Below are 15,993 nucleotides of genomic sequence, written 5' to 3' on the forward strand. Positions count from 1 at the left end.
AAGGTAGCTTTACTTTAAATTATAATTTTTAATACTTTTTATTAGCAATACAGTAATTGCTTCCTTCAAGCTTTTATTTTTAAGCAAAAAATGCATAAAATTTCTGTGTCATAAAATAGATGCTCATGACTAGTCTCTGACTTTTATGCAGAAAGTCTACATTTTTGTATTTATCAGATAGGAACTACAGCACATTATTTTTCTTCAAGCTGTATTTTACTTGGGAAAAAAAGAGTTGGTATATCTCTTCATTCACATATCTTATAGGTATTTTATTTGTTCATATAGTAAATAAAATATATTTTGACAAAAATCTGAGATCAGAGAGAGAGGAAATCATCTAAATTTTTAAATTTGGTTTTATAGGAGTTCCATCTGGAATATGACAAATTAGAAGAACGGCCTCACCTGCCATCCACCTTCAACTACAACCCTGCTCAGCAAGCCTTCTAAAAAAAGACTTCCCTTTTCTTGGGGTATGGCTGTCTCAGCACAATACTCAACATAACTGCAGAACTGATGTGGCTCAGGCACCCTGGTTTTAATTCCTTGAGGATCTGGCAATTGGCTTACGCAAAGGGTCACCATTTGAGGTCCTGCCTTACTAATTATGTGCTGCCCAACAACTAAATTTGTAATTTGTTTTTCTCTAGTTCGAGCAGGGTCTGAATTTTTTTTCATTTATTTTCTTTTTTTTTGCCAGCAGACAGACTTGGGTCTATAAAGACAAGCAAGTACACTGACAGAAGTTTACCATTTAGTTTCTAAAATGTTAAAAAAAAAAACCCACAAGAGACTCAACAGAATTAGACCACAAAATTTGCATTGTTCATTGTAGCACTATTGGTAATAAAATAACAAATGTTTGTGCATTTTTATGTGAAGATCCTTCTCGTATTTCATTTGGAAAGATGAGCAAGGTCTGCTTCCTTCATTTTACTTCCCCTTCTGTTTTTGAAAGGCAGTTTCGCCAAGCTTAACGCAAGAATATCTGACTGTTTAGAAGAAAGATATTGCCACAATCTCTGGATGGTTTCCAGGGTTGTGTTATTACTGAGCTTCATCTTTCCAGAATGAGCAAAACACTGTCCAGTCTTTGTTACGATTTTGTAATAAATGTGTACATTTTTTTTAAATTTTTGGACATCACATGAATAAAGGTATGTATGTACGAATGTGTATATATTATATATATGACATCTATTTTGGAAAATGTTTGCCCTGCTGTACCTCATTTTTAGGAGGTGTGCATGGATGCAATATATGAAAATGGGACATTCTGGAACTGCTGGTCAGGGGACTTTGTCGCCCTGTGCACTAAAGGGCCAGATTTTCAGCAGCCAAGGACATCCATACCCAAGTGAATGTGATGGGACTTAAAGAAGTGAACTGAGACAATTCACTCTGGCTGTTTGAACAGCAGCGTTTCATAGGAAGAGAAAAAAAAGATCAATCTTGTATTTTCTGACCACATAAAGGCTTCTTCTCTTTGTAATAAAGTAGAAAAGCTCTCCTCACTGCAGTGTTGACTTTGATTTGAAATTGTGAACTTATTTCTTCAACATGAAATACAGAGAAGAAAAACTTTTACGACTGAATGGTATCTGAACAATTTAAAATGCAGTCTTTTTTTTTTTTTTTTTTTTTGCTTTTGACAGCTCATTTAATGGAACCATATACCATTTCATTTGCAGGTTAAAAATGTAGACATTCTTAGTGTTAACCAGATCTAAACAAAGAAAACTATTTTTTAAGTGAATAATAACAACATTAGAAATAAAACTTCTGAACACTCCAGACACTCAATCAAAACACTTTGCTTTTGTGAGAAGTGTATAAGAAATTTAATAGACCTTTGAGATATATCTTAAAGAAATAATGTACAAATTAAGCCAAAGAGGAGTGGAATCATCTTTCCCTTCAGTTTGCTTGCCTGGTTATTTCACATACACATTGATGGATTCTTTTCCACTTAAAGATAAATATTGAAGTTATGAAAGTAGAACTAGAGATAGAAATTTTTTTTTAAGCAATGAGTTTTTATTCTTTAAAATTTTCATTTTTAAGCTATTTTTTTCTATGAAGAATGAAAGTTTATTGACATTTACTAAATCATGTTTGAAAATGAAACAGATAAACTTATTTGTATATCAGGAATATAAAATGACTCAAGATTTACCTTTTTCTATATATTTTGAGATATGAGAAACTGACATCAAAATATCAAGATTTTATAATCTTTAGATTTAAACCAAAGCATCTCTTCTTTAGGAAGATGGTACTTACGTAATTTAACTTTTGTGCAAATAAAAAAACTTCACAGAACACATACCTAACTTGGCATAAATAAGAACTAAATCTAGAAATCAATTTCTTAAAAGCAGATCACATTTTTTCATAATAATATACTATGTAAAATGTAACTTTTCCTACATAATCAAAAGAAACGGGTAGAAAAAAATGGAAGGGGCTCTTTATTCTTTCAAGTATAAACATAACAAGTGTTAGCACTATCACGATTGGGACTGTGAATAACTCACAAAAACAAGATAGTTCATCAAGTGGTTTGGCTCTCTACTTGTTTAACTGCTAAATGCAAAGTTTTAAGTGCATATTTTTCCAGTTTTCTGAGTTCCTTTTTACTCTGAATCATCAAAATGAGAAAATTCTTACATGTAAACAAACTTTTTATAATTTGTTGATAGCAGAAAGTGCCGTGTTCTTGACTTCAAATCCAAGTTTTAAAATTCTATCTGAAATCTTTAAAATACTGTATTAAACTCTTTAACACACTGTTATATTCCTTGGTTTTATAATTTGTGGTTACCTATGGACAGAAGTTGACCTAAACTAATATTTCCAGTTGCCTTAGATTTAATTCTGTTAACTTTTCCCTCTATAGTGACACGTACATTTGTTAAATAAATGTTGTGATTATACTATAATTGGCTTTCTGAAACAAAAGCTACTTAGTTGCAAAAGAAAGTCCTTTCAGCTGTTTAGTTTTAGATATATTCTGTGCTGCTTGTGGTGATACTGTAATATGATAAATTTCACCTTTAGGGGTTTCTCACTGCACAGATAGTTTTCACTGGATACAACATTTTAATTAAGAAATGAAATTTTAAATTCTCACAGTATATAAATTTTTCCAGTTTCCATTTGTCTGGTCTTTTCCTTTTTGCCACTGAACTTGGGACACAGTAGGTGCTTAGTAAATATATGTTGATTGGTATAAATGGATAATTCCAAATTGAAAATAAAACAAAGCAGTGGGCTTTGAAATAACTTTTCTGCTGTAGTTCCATTTTTAAAAGAATCTTTTTAGGCATTTTCAATTCTCAAAACTTGCAAATTTTTCCCGCTCTAGCTAATCCTTCTGAATCTTCCTTCATTCCAAAGCCATAGATTTTCCATTCTTTTGCATCTGAGCATGGGTGCAAAGGAGGTCTCACTTATTTTAACTTAAATTTGCTTAATAGCATCAAACTTGCAAAAAAATTTCTGAGAAACTAAATGTGTATATGTGTAAAGAAAGGGTATGTCCATCTTTTAACGTTCTCTTAACCATGGTTTGTCTTTGAGTTAACAAAGAAGATACAGGAATACCTGGTAACTGGTTCTAAAACAGTCTCTGGAAAATGACATAAGCCATATATATCTCAATGTCTTTAAAACGTAGATCATAATGGCATGTCAAGTTTCTCTCTTTGCTGCTAGTGTTACAGCATCACTAATGAATTAGATCATACCATGAATAAATGACAAATCTAGGAGATGAAGCAAATAAACACATTAAAAGTCAAAATTGGAATCTCAATCTAACCCAGTAATCTTTTTAAATTACATCAAATAGGATACATTGCACCAGAAAAATTACTTAGTTTTGCACTTTGGTTGCTATTGAATAAAGCCTGGTGGGATATACCATGGCTTAAAAGTTGTTCATATATAGATCAAATTGTTATTTTATTGCCAAAAACGCTAATCTAATCTTCAACTACATTAACACAAGTAGAGCGCTCAGAACAAGATAGGAAAGTTTGATGGATTTTAAGAGCTACCATGACTAGGGAAGGCAGGAGAAAATGTGACGTGCAGTCTAGCTACCAAGCAACACTCTTTAAGTGTTTTACATGGATTAATATGTTGTCTTAAGCATAGCATCAGAGGTAAGGTTTTTGAGTATCCTCATTATATGTTAAAGTAACATTAAAAAAAAAACCCACCAGGAAGAAGGAATGTTTAGCTTTGGAATCAATAATCTGTCTTCAGGTATCAAACTTGAGCTGTCAGTGAAAGACAAATTTCATTTGTGTAACTGAAGGGCAGAACTACAACCGGTAAAGATTTCATTCAGCACAATATTAAGATGTAACTGAGATGAGATTTTGAAAAGAATTGATTTGTAAGGCATTAAATTCAACTTCACATGATGTAACCAAGGAGAGACTGGCTGGATAGTGTTCTGTGTATAAGGTAAGGAATTGAACTGGATGACTGAGTTTCTGTCATTGGTTGAAAACGTATTTAAGTGGGATAATTATTGTGTCTCAGCAAACGTAATTGCCAACAATTTTAAGGTACCATTATTTTGTATTCACAAAGGAACAAAAGTAGTTCAGTTAGAGAAATCACAAATTTCAAAATACCTAGCAGTTTCAAAGATGTCATGTATGGGAAGAACTGAATTGATCAGATGCGGCCCTTGGAGGAGAGACAGCAGACAACTATGGGGAGACATGGTAGCTGTCTGCAAATACAAGAAGGATTTAAATGAAGAGGGCAAGTCTCAAACCAGCAGATGGAAGTTGAGACAATTTTTTGTTCTCTATATTAAGGTGCCTATCCCACAGTATTAAATGCTTCATGAAGTGAGATTTCCATCAACAGAAATGTTGAAGCAGAAACTAGGTGACTGTCAGAATTGATGTTGAGGCAACTATCTTTTTGAGTAAAATGTGGGACTTGATAACTTCAGCTCTTTTCATATGTTGATACTCTTCTTGATCTGAAGTCAAAGAACATGATGTCATCAGGGCTAAAAATTACATACTGAAAACTGATTAGTCTAAAATGTGCTCTTCTCTTAGTCATAGGTAAGGTTTACTTTAAATTACTGCAATATCTTTGGAAAGATTTAATCAAAGGCAACTTGCATTTTTAATTTTGGAGTAGGAACATGAAACAGTAAAGCACAAAGACTAGTAAATCATGTGATGTGTATATTCCCCAGATTTATTTATGTTTGTATTTAGTTCTACATTCAAAGGAGAGAAGAGTTTTAAAATTTTGAGGTGAATTTCACTAATACATTGTATTAGTGTACAATCTCCTGTTTTCTGTCACATTGGTGATCACAAAAATTTGATTAAGCAATAATACTATTTTTTACTCATAAAGAAAACATTAAATTTGATTATAGAAAGCTTAATTTGGATTGAGACAGCTGCAGGAACTCACCAGTTATCCTCTAGTTAGGTAATTCTCAAACTGGATGTGCACAAGAATCAACTGGGGAGCATATTAAAAATATGTTTTAGGTCTCATGTTTACATACTCTGATTTTTGAATATCTATGGAGAGGCCAAGAATACAAAATTCAGTTAAGTACCACAAGTCATTTCTGAAGTTAGTGAACTACCACTTATACTATTCTATGCCTACTGTATAAGTATTAACTAGAATAAAGTCCTCAGATCCTGGTGAAACTCAAACCAAGTTGTTCTTGGGATAATGCATTACTGTGTATCGAGGGCATCAACCAGTGTTCTAGTACAGACACTGCATTGTTAACAATAGTATTTATTAGAGCAGAATACTGAGGGAGTTAAATCCATTTCCAAGTACAACACAGCAAAGATGCTTATTCTCTTTTTTTTTTTAACCTTAGTTATTTCCTTGGGATATTTTTGCTAGACATTGATTGCCACTTCAACTTATATGCATAAAAACTGCTAAGGGCAGTTAGGTGCACTATCAACTCTATGTCCATCAACTGAAAAGTTTTTTTTAATCCAGTCATTTAAATAACTTCTTGAAAATGCCAAGAAGTCGATGGTGGTTTTCACTGTCATAATTTCCTATCTGTCGAAAACCCAAATTATTGCATAGTCTTAACAGCTTATGGCCACCCACTTGGCATTTGCCAAAATATTTAATACTTTAGCTAATAAATTACTTATCTTCTCTATAGCAAAACTTAAGTTTTCACTTCTAAGGCCTGAGAAGGCATCTACCACACCACAAATATATTTTGACATTTTTGTTAGAGAGCGTGAGATATAATAGCCTCTGCCCCACATGGTAGTTCCTTTAAGCAACAACTGAGGATACTAGCTGAGGAAAACAAATTCTTACTATGAATCAGAGCTAGTCTCTGAATTTTCATAAGCATACCCTGAAACATAATGTTCTGCTAACATGCATTTGTATTTAGCCTAAGTAACATTTTGACCACATAATTTTTAAAACTTATAACAGGTGATGTTTTTCTTCCAGACCAATCTATTCTCTAGTATATACTCAAGATAATTTTAGGAATAACACTTGAGAGTTCTTTAAACATTTTGGAAGAAATGCATCAGATTTCAAAGAGTTATGATGTCAACAAATGGCCGGGTGTATGGGATTATTTTTAGGACCAGCTCTATGGTTACTCATTTATAATGAAAAGACTTTGAAATTGAACTTTGAAATTGATGATTATTCAAAAATATACAGCTCAATGAGAAAAAATTACATGCAGGAATGATATAAATAGTTTTATCCTTTGTACAAAAATAAAGATTTAGGGCAGCCAGAATGTTTTGAAGCTACCTTTAAATCTTACATACTGAACATTTATTTTAAGATGTAATTACCATATGTAACAGTTGCATGAAAAAATGGTCTGTTTTAAGAGAAAATTTGAGCTGTTAAATAGTTTTCCTCTTAGGAGTCAGACATTTTTATTTTTAATGTTTTAGGTTATAATCTTCAAATGGTTAATAGTCTTCAAATATAAAACAAGTTATGTCCCTTTATTGAGTGGAAAATTATACCTGTTTTTAAAAATAATTTTTTTCAGCTCACTCTAAATGATTTAATATTTGAATGTTAAATGAGTTGACTTGCATATCACTTTTTGGAATCCCAATTCTAATGAATAAAGCCAAAATCTTTTTGCAGTTATATTGTTCATTAGTGAACAGCAATGTCCTCTGTCCCAGAAATGTTTGTCAGCAGGAAAACATGGAAAAGAAAGGTTCAGACTTTTGTTTTAGAGAATGTTTCCAACCTCCAGTTATCTATTTTTCTTAGCATTTTGGTTTGGTTTTCTAAACCATATCAAAAGAGAATATGAAGAAATTTAAGAATAGCCTAAGAAAAAAGAGCCTAAGGACATGACAGTTGTCTTCCCATATCTTAAATTTGTAAGGCAGATTATCATTTGTGAGACAGACTATCTTTAACCTGTGTAACACCAGAGGGCAGAATAAGGATATTTACATGGATGTTATGGCAAGGCAGATTTCAGCTTACAAGAAAATACTACACCATAAATGTTTTAAATGTACAAAAATCAAATGAATAGCAATAAGAGTTAATGACTTTTTCATCACTGGCAGTGTCCAAGCAAAAGCAAGGAAGCTATTATTAGAAGTATTAGGTGATTCCCTGCATTAAGAGGAAGATAGACTTTTCTTCTGGGGCTTCTCTGATAGCTCAGTTGGTAAAGAATCTGCCTGCAATGCAGGCGACCGCAGTTTGATTCCTGGGTCAGGAAGATCCTCTGCAGAAGGGATAGGCTACTCACTCCAGTATTCTTGGACTTCTCTGATGGCTCAGCTGGTAAAGAATATGCCTACAATGCCTGAGTTGGGAAGATCCACTGGAGAAGAGAACAGCTACCCACTCCAGTGTTCTGGCCTGGAAAATTCCACAGACTATAGTCCATGGGGTGGCAAAGAGTCAGACACGACTGAGGGACTTCATTCACTCACTTGGGCTTTTCTTCTACCCTAAAATGATTTAATGATTTGTGTTAACATCTCATTCCCTGTGTTTACTTCTACAGTAACAAAAGCTTTGAATAGCTTGAATTTAGTTCTAACAAGTCTCTCTGAAACCTGAATACTACACTTAATCTCCCTCTCCTGCATAACACAGTACTACTTATATTTGTTATGCATCTAAAAATGAGCTATTTTCAACACAAGTGTTTCTGAGTAAAAGAGGAGGACCAGATTAAGTCATCACCTCCGGCATTCTCTACCCACTGTGCTCCCGCCACCACCACTTCATAGTCAGGTTTCACAATATGGATTTTGATCAAGGCTAACCATACTTGAATATACGTATAAAAGCACATTTTAAATCCACTTGTATTACCTACACTTCTTTTGTATTGAAGACAATAATTCCTTAGCAATGGTGTAGTACAGTAGAAGGGATTTCCCTTGTAGCTCAGTTGGTAAAGAATCTGCCTGCTACACAGGAGACCCACATTCGATCCCTGGGTAGGAAAGATCCCCTGGAGAAGGAAATGGCAACCCACTCCAGTATTCTTGCCTGGATAATCCCATGGACAGAGGAGCCTCGCGGGCTACAGTCCATGGGGTCACAAGAGTTGCATGTGACTTAGTAGAGTAAAAAAAGTAAAAAAAGAATGGGCCGTGTAATATGCCATAATAAACACATGCGCAATCTTGGAAAAGGTTTTTAATTTTGTTCCTCTTCATCTCACGGTAAGATTAAATTAGAGCATTGGCTTATAGTAGGTGTTCAGTAGATGTTGGTCTATTTCTCCAAAGACAGACACTCCCCCTGTTAGTCACTGTACTAAGAGGCACTTTCCATATTTGGGAATTATTAAATGACACAGAACTGAGAACTGTTAAGAGAGTAATACCTAAGTTTTGAAGAATATGGGAAGAACAAAATCAACTTGGAATAAAAATCATGAAATGTTCCAGTCTGAAACATCAGTTATGTCAAACTATTTATTCTTAATGTTAAGACCAAAACTTCTTAGCTTCATGCTTTCTAATTTCAAAGCTGATGTCCCTTTTACTACATTTGTATTTATATACATAGAAGTTCACTTCCATTAACATGAAAGACTGACAGATGGCAAGAATTTAGGAAATCCAACCAGCACTTCCAGTACAGTATTATGAATTTACTAATATGAAGTGATTATCTGGGCTTTTTGCTTTTCTTTTTCAATTGCAAAGATAAAGGCTGTATGCAAATAAATTTGAACTTTGAAAAAATATTTTTAATAATCGTTATTTACTATTTAAAACAAAATGCAAAGTCTTTGGGAGCTTTTTCTCCTACTTTTATTTAACTAGGTATTATTTAAGATCCCTTCCTGTTCTAACATGATTATAACTATCTAAAACTAGTAAGTCATGTTCTCAATAATAATTATGTGCTCAATATCATAGGTAAAGTTTATAGACAGGAAAGAATAAAAGCAAGTAGAAAAGACAGTGGCCACAGGAAATTTATTTAGAATGTAAAATTCTGACGCTAATAGCAAATATTTTACTTCTACAATGAAGCATGGCAAGAAAGTTAATATTAGCAAGCTGGAAATGATTTATTACAACTTTAAGCATTTTTAAAGTTAAGACCAAACAGAAAGAAAACTTAATTTTCTGTGACAATAACAAAATCTAAATTTACATAACTAAATGAAAAAGTTTGATAAAGTTTTTCTATATATTTTTTGTTTTTGGATCACTCATGCTTTCATTCATATTTACTCTTCTCAAATTGCAAATGTCTAAAACCTATCCAGCATGTGAATTTTAATGAGAAAAGGTGATGATACAGTATTAATGTTCTCCCCTATATTTTAGTTATCCAAGTGTGTAGTTTCAGTGTGAAAAACTTCACAATGTGCAAATGTTGAAAATCATGTATAAAACATTTTCCCAACATATTCCAAATTTGCTTCTATTCCTAGCCCTACTTATGATCACTTTTTACAATGTTTTAATAAAGGTATACATACATATGAAATTGTATATTGCAACTTTAACATCAGTCACAGGACTTCTTGAGGAATATTGATCTTGAGAACAAACTATAACAATGGTTTTAATGTCTTTGTTTAGATATGTTTTATTTTTTCTTTTAACGAACTTCATCAAGGCTTGACCATAATTCTCCTGAAAACATTGCTGTAATCAAAGAAGTACATCAAGTAAGTTAGTCTGGTCCTGAATACTGCAGTTTTAATCTCAATTTTAATTGGTGGACAACTATGCAAAGAAAAGACTAGCTTTTACTTTTCTGTGTTGCCTCTGCCCTCCACAGGAAACAAGACGCTTAGTGGCCTCAGAGTTCAGAATCTCTGACGTCCTAAGTGTTCTTACCATTATCCTAACTTAAGAGAGTCGATGGTGACCTCTTTTCAGAAATTGAGGGGCTGACATATCCAACCTTTCTTGGAAATGTGAAAAGGCAGCCCCAGTTCAAATAAATGAAACTCTAACACACAGCGTTCCATTAAGGATAAAATAGAAGTATGGAAAGTCTTTATAATATGTTTGACTTTTAGTAAGAAACACATGAAATAATGAAAGGTTCAGAAGAGAAGTAAGCTAATTTAAATAAGAAATAAGAGGAGTAAGTTCAGCTCAGTCACTCAGTTGTGTCCAGCTCTTTGCGACCCCATGGACTGCAGCACCCCAGGCTTCCCTGTCCATTACCAACTCCTGGAGCTTATTCAAACTCATGTCCATCGCAACCGTGATGCCATCCGACCATCTCATCCTCTGTCATCCCCTTCTCCTCCTGCCTTCAATCTTTCCCAACATCAGGGTCTTTTCCATTGAGTCAGTTCTTCACATCAGGTGGCCAGAGTTTTGGAGTTTCAGCTTCAGCATCAGTCCTTCTAATGAATATTCAGGACTGATTTCCTTTAGGATTGACTGGTTGGATCTCCTCGCAGTCCAAGGGACTCTCAAGAGTCTTCTCCAACACCACAGTTCAAAGGCATCATTTCTTTGGCACTCAGCTTTCATTGTAATCCAACTCTCACATCCATACATGACTACTGGAAAAACCATAGCTTTGAATAGACGGACCTTTGTTGGTAAAGTAATGTCTCTGCTTTAATATGCTGTCTAGGTTGGTCATAGTTTTTCTTCCAAGGAGCAAGTGTCTTTTAATTTCATGGCTGCAGTCACCATCTCCAGTGATTTTGGAGCTCAATAAAATAAAGTTTTTTCACTGTTTCCATTATTTCCCCATCTATTTGCCATGAAATGACGGGACCAGATACCATGATTTTAGTTTTTTCAATGTTGAGTTTTAAGCCAACTTTTTCACTCTCCTCTTTCACTTTCATCAAGAGGCTCTTCAGTTCTTCGCTTTCTGCCATAAGGGCCATGTCATCTGAATATCTGAGGTTATTGACACTTCTCTGGAAAATCTTGATTCCAGCTTGTGCTTCATCTAGCCTGGCATTTCACATGATGTACTCTGCATGTAAGTTAAATAAGCCGTGTGACAATATACGGCCTTGACATACTCCTTTTCCAATTTGGAATCAGTCTGTTGTTCAATGTCCAGTTCTAACTGTTGCTTCCTGACCTGCATATAGGTTTCTCATGAGGCAAGTCAGGTGGTATGGTATTTCCATCTCTTGAAGAATTTTCCACCGTTTGTTGTGATCCACACAGTCAAAGGCTCTGGCATGGTCAATAAAGCAAAAGTAGATGTTTTTCTTGAACTCTCTTGCTTTTTCAATGATCCAGCGGATGTTGGCAATTTGATCTCTGGTTCCTCTGCCTTTTTGAAACCTAGCTTGAACATCTGGAAGTTCATAGTTCACACACTGTTGACGCCTGGCCTGGAGAATTTTGAGCATTACTTTGCTAGCGTGTGAAATGAGTGCAATTGTTTGGTAGTTTGAATATTCTTTGGCATTGCTTTTCTTTGGGATTGGAACTTTTGGGATTGAAAACTGACCTTTTCCAGTCCTATGGCCACTGCTGAGTTTTCCAGATTTGCTGGCATATTGAGTACAGCACTTTCACAGCATCATCTTTTTGGATTTGAAATAGCTCAGCTGGAATTCCATCACTTCTGCTAGCTTTGTTTGTAGTGATGCTTCCTAAGGCCCACTTGACTTTGCATTCCAGGATGTCTGGCTCTAGGTGCTTGATCACACCATTGTGGTTATCTGTGTCATGAAGATCTTTTCTGTATAGTTCTTCTGTGTATTCTTGCCAACTCTTCTTAATATCTTCTGCTTCTGTTAGGTCCGTACTGTTTCTGTCCTTTATTGTGCTAATCTCTGCATGAAATGTAGATGCCGTGTAGGGCCACCCAAGACGGACGATGGCTGAGAGTTCTGACTAAACGTGGTTCACTGGAGAAAGGAATGCCAAACCACTTCAGTATTCTTGCCTTGAGAACCCCATGAACAGTATGAAAAGGCAAAAAAGTATGAAAAAATGAGTAAAGAGCAGAAGGCTAGATGCCAACAGTTTCTTCAAATACTTTTAGAATAATTATAAAGAAGGAAAGTGACTAAATGCAGAACTTGAAAAAAATGGATTTAAAAGCCTTTAAGAATTTAAGACAATATTTTCTGTTGTTTGTTCTATAGATTTACTTGGAAGACCATCTTGCCTCAGTTTTGAGGCAAAGGTTACATTCACACAACTCTCTGAGCTTTAGAATCATTGAAAAGTGAATCATATTCATTAAATTATTTTTAGACAACCCATCCCTGTGTTTTATGAACAGCTATAGGAATTAATTCTGCCTCAAGGTTAAGTTGCTCACCATATCAGAGCTATGAGATCCAAAAAATCTAATCTGTTCACCACTGCCTCAAGAATGAAAAGGAAAATAATTATAACCTACTGTAGGAAAGAGATTCACACTGAAAATCTGTAATCTTAGGTTAATATGCTTCAACTAATAAACTCACATTTCCTTTCAGGTAGTGTGTGTAATCACTAACAATTGTCTTTATGCCAACAGAAAGGGAAGAAAATAATAAAATAGTCTCTCAAAACTTGAAAGGTATTAAAGTACAAAGAGTCTTCCTGACGGAAAATTTCCAAACCATGCATCTTCTTAATTTATTCAGAAAAACACTTGGGGTCTTCCTGTAATTAAATTTGCTTTTACCCCTTGCTTGGAAATACCACATAAAGGAGTGCTTCAAAGTAACAGATCAGGACCTCAGTAGAAAAGTACTATACCAGTAAACTAACATTTGAAATCCAAGAAAGAGAAGTCAAGAATTCTATGATTCGGTGTTTCCATATTCATCAGGAACGGAATATGAATATATGACTGAATTTAATTAAGAGTATATTCATTCGGGACTTGCAAGTCAAGAAAAAGACATGTTTATATGTTTTGCCGAGTGAATACTCTGATGCTTCAAAATGTAGGTCGAAATAGTTCTCCAAGTTTGATATTTTGATAGCAGTGTGATTTTAAAAAGATAATCTTCTTTTTAAAGGTCAAGAAAAGAGCAGAGACTGAGGTATGCACAGGCGATGTGGGGAGAGGGCATGGAGGGAGCAGCAGAAAGAACTAGGAGAGCAGGACGCAGCTCTAGAAATGGTACCTTCCCAGAGTGGTCCGCACGCCGCTGTCGCCTCGCGCAGCGCTCCTGGAAAGCTCATCTACAAATTCCGAGATGGGCCAACGGTGGCAAGACTCCTGAGGATGGAGCCAGAACAGAGAGGATTCTGCTCTCGGTTTGGAGCGAGAAGACAGCCCTTTATGGGGAACATGGTGTCTCCTTCCAGGGCTGTAAGCCTCTGCATTCGCTCCCTTGGGTCCCTACTCAGTCAGCCCCAGCCTTGGGCACATGGAGTTGGGGTCGGCCCGGCTGCCGAAGACCTGCATTGCAGCGTGGTCCACCCAGGACCCAGGAAGCGAGTTTCCTGGGTCGGGGAGGGAGGATCGCAGGCTCCTGCCCCCCACGCGCGTTGCCTCCACCTCAAACTCCGTCTGACTCAGCCTGTTCCACTTCTGACCTGCTGCCCTCCAGGCCCGGCTGGGGCCGGCGAGGTGGGCGGTGTCGCGGGTGGGGGTGATCGTGGGATGCTCCCGGGCAATTGGGAAAGCCGGGACCCTGAAGCCGGACGGTTACGGCGCTCGCCCGAGGGAAGGGGGGCGGCGGCAGGTCACGCCTCCCGCCCTGCGGCGCACGCGCCCGCCCCAAGCATGGGAACCGGCGGCCCGGGTCTCTCTGGGGCACACGCACGGGCGCACGCCGCTCGCCCCGGGGGCTTCCATCCCTGTCCGCCTGGTGCCGGCGGCCAGTCTCCCCGAGAGCGCACGCCTCCCGGCCGCTGGCTCGCCGCTGGCTGACCAGTCCCCCTTTGGAGTTCAAAATTCCCGCCGCTCCACTTGCACGACACCGTCTCCCTCGTTTGTTTTTTGTTTTGTTTTTTAAACTCTCACTTCGTTAAGTTATATTGATCCTAACCTCTTATCGCTGATGTCCCTCCCAGGGGAATGTAACGAGAATCCCGGGCGCCAGCGCCGCGATCCCCAGCGCCTGCCCGCCCCTCGCCCACGGGAAACGCCCCGGGGCGGGGCGGGAGGACCCGGGTCGGCGGTGGGTGGGGCCCGGCGGAGCTGCCTCCCGCGTAGGGAAGCCCCGGGGCTCGCCTCAGCCCTGCAGCTTCTGCCCTCCGGGCACCTGCCAGGCGAGTCCGCGGAGCGGCGGCCGGCGGGCGATGGAGACTGGGAGCCACCGGGCGAGAGGAGGCGGGGTGGGGGAGGCGGGGAAAGCGCGGGGGCGGAGGCTGGCAGGGGGCGCTGGAGGCAGGAGCCGCCCGTGCACTCCTCGCGCCCGAGGGTGCAGGAGGCTCTGAAACCTCGGCCGCGCTGCGAGCCTCTGGGGCTCAGGCGGCGGCGGGGAGGTGGAAGGGGGGCGCTGCCGCCGCCGGGGGGCGTCGCCGGCCTCGGCCCCTTTGTTCTCGCGCGCTCCCCCTGGCCGCCCACTCCCCTGCTGTCGTGCGGCGGCGGCTCCTCCCGCCGAGGCAGTCGGGCTCGGCGCCGGGGGCGGGAGGGGGCGGGGGGAGCGCGCCCGCCGCCGGGAGTGGGGGGCGATGGCGAAGCTCCGGGTGGCTTACGAGTACACGGAAGCCGAGGACAAGAGCATCCGGCTCGGCTTGTTTCTCATCATCTCCGGCGTCGTGTCGCTCTTTATCTTCGGCTTCTGCTGGCTCAGTCCCGCGCTGCAGGATCTGCAAGCCACGGCGGCCAACTGCACGGTGCTGTCGGTGCAGCAGATCGGCGAGGTGTTCGAGTGCACCTTCACCTGTGGCGCCGACTGCAGGGGCACCTCGCAGTACCCCTGCGTCCAGGTCTACGTGAACAACTCCGAGTCCAACTCCAGGGCGCTGCTGCACAGCGACGAGCACCAGCTCCTGACCAACCCCAAGGTAAGGACGCCCCGGGAGGATTGCCTCGCTCCTACGGAGATGCTGAGGTTTGGGGGAGCATCAGTGTTAAACCCTCCGCGGGGTGGCTTGGAGTATGCAAACGTTACCAGGAGGCGACAAGGCGTCGCGGACTATGCTTAAACCGGGAGTAAGTACACCGGGGAGCCCGGGGCCCCCCGGCCCTTCAGGAGGGTTTGTGTGCAGCGACCTGTGATACCCGGAGGCTTTCTTTACACACCTGTCTTGCCTGGTCTCGGATTCTGAGGCCTTGGCCCAGCTTCGGTTCGGGCCCTACCAGACGGGCTTTGCAGAGATGCAGGGAGCCGAAAGTTAACTTTTCCTCAGATTAAATCCAGTGCGCAGCGGGGATACCAGCAACCCCGGCGCATGGTCAAGGTCCGAGCTCCCATTGGCCGCGTCCAGAACTCGCCTTTGGAGGTTGCAGGGGGTCCTTTAGCCCTTTGAGAGGTGTTAGAGGTTTCCTTATCTTTTCACTCTAGACAGATGTTTTTAACTAGGGGTACAAAGATGAGCTTTCGTGGGTCGACAAACGACGTGGAATCAAATG

At 39.3% G+C, this 15,993-nt stretch overlaps 2 protein-coding genes across 10 annotated transcripts in view; both read left to right on the forward strand.

Moving 5' to 3' along the window:
- CNOT2 (CCR4-NOT transcription complex subunit 2) overlaps nucleotides 1-1,517 on the forward strand; it is a 129,633-nt gene extending 128,116 nt beyond the window's left edge. For 5 of the 9 annotated variants that reach the window (XM_040233455.1, XM_040233454.1, XM_040233457.1 and 2 more), the window contains one exon: nucleotides 367-1,175. In XM_040233455.1, coding sequence (XP_040089389.1) covers nucleotides 367-453 — 87 coding nt within the window. In that variant the 3' untranslated portion in view covers nucleotides 454-1,175. Of the gene's footprint in view, nucleotides 1-366 lie in introns of all 9 variants that reach the window. The other 4 variants (XM_040233453.1, XM_040233461.1, XM_040233456.1 and 1 more) reach the window with 2 other exon arrangements.
- Nucleotides 1,518-14,804: 13,287 nt separating this feature from the next.
- Nucleotides 14,805-15,993, forward strand: part of KCNMB4 (potassium calcium-activated channel subfamily M regulatory beta subunit 4) — a 75,828-nt gene continuing 74,639 nt past the window's right edge. The window contains exon 1 of the mRNA XM_040233463.1: nucleotides 14,805-15,425. Within this exon, the coding sequence (XP_040089397.1) occupies nucleotides 15,090-15,425 (336 nt within the window). The 5' untranslated portion in view covers nucleotides 14,805-15,089. The remainder of the gene's footprint in view (nucleotides 15,426-15,993) is intronic.

The sequence above is a fragment of the Oryx dammah genome, unplaced genomic scaffold (genome assembly GCF_014754425.2).
Source record: "Oryx dammah isolate SB20612 unplaced genomic scaffold, SCBI_Odam_1.1 HiC_scaffold_29, whole genome shotgun sequence".
Lineage (NCBI taxonomy): Eukaryota > Metazoa > Chordata > Mammalia > Artiodactyla > Bovidae > Oryx > Oryx dammah.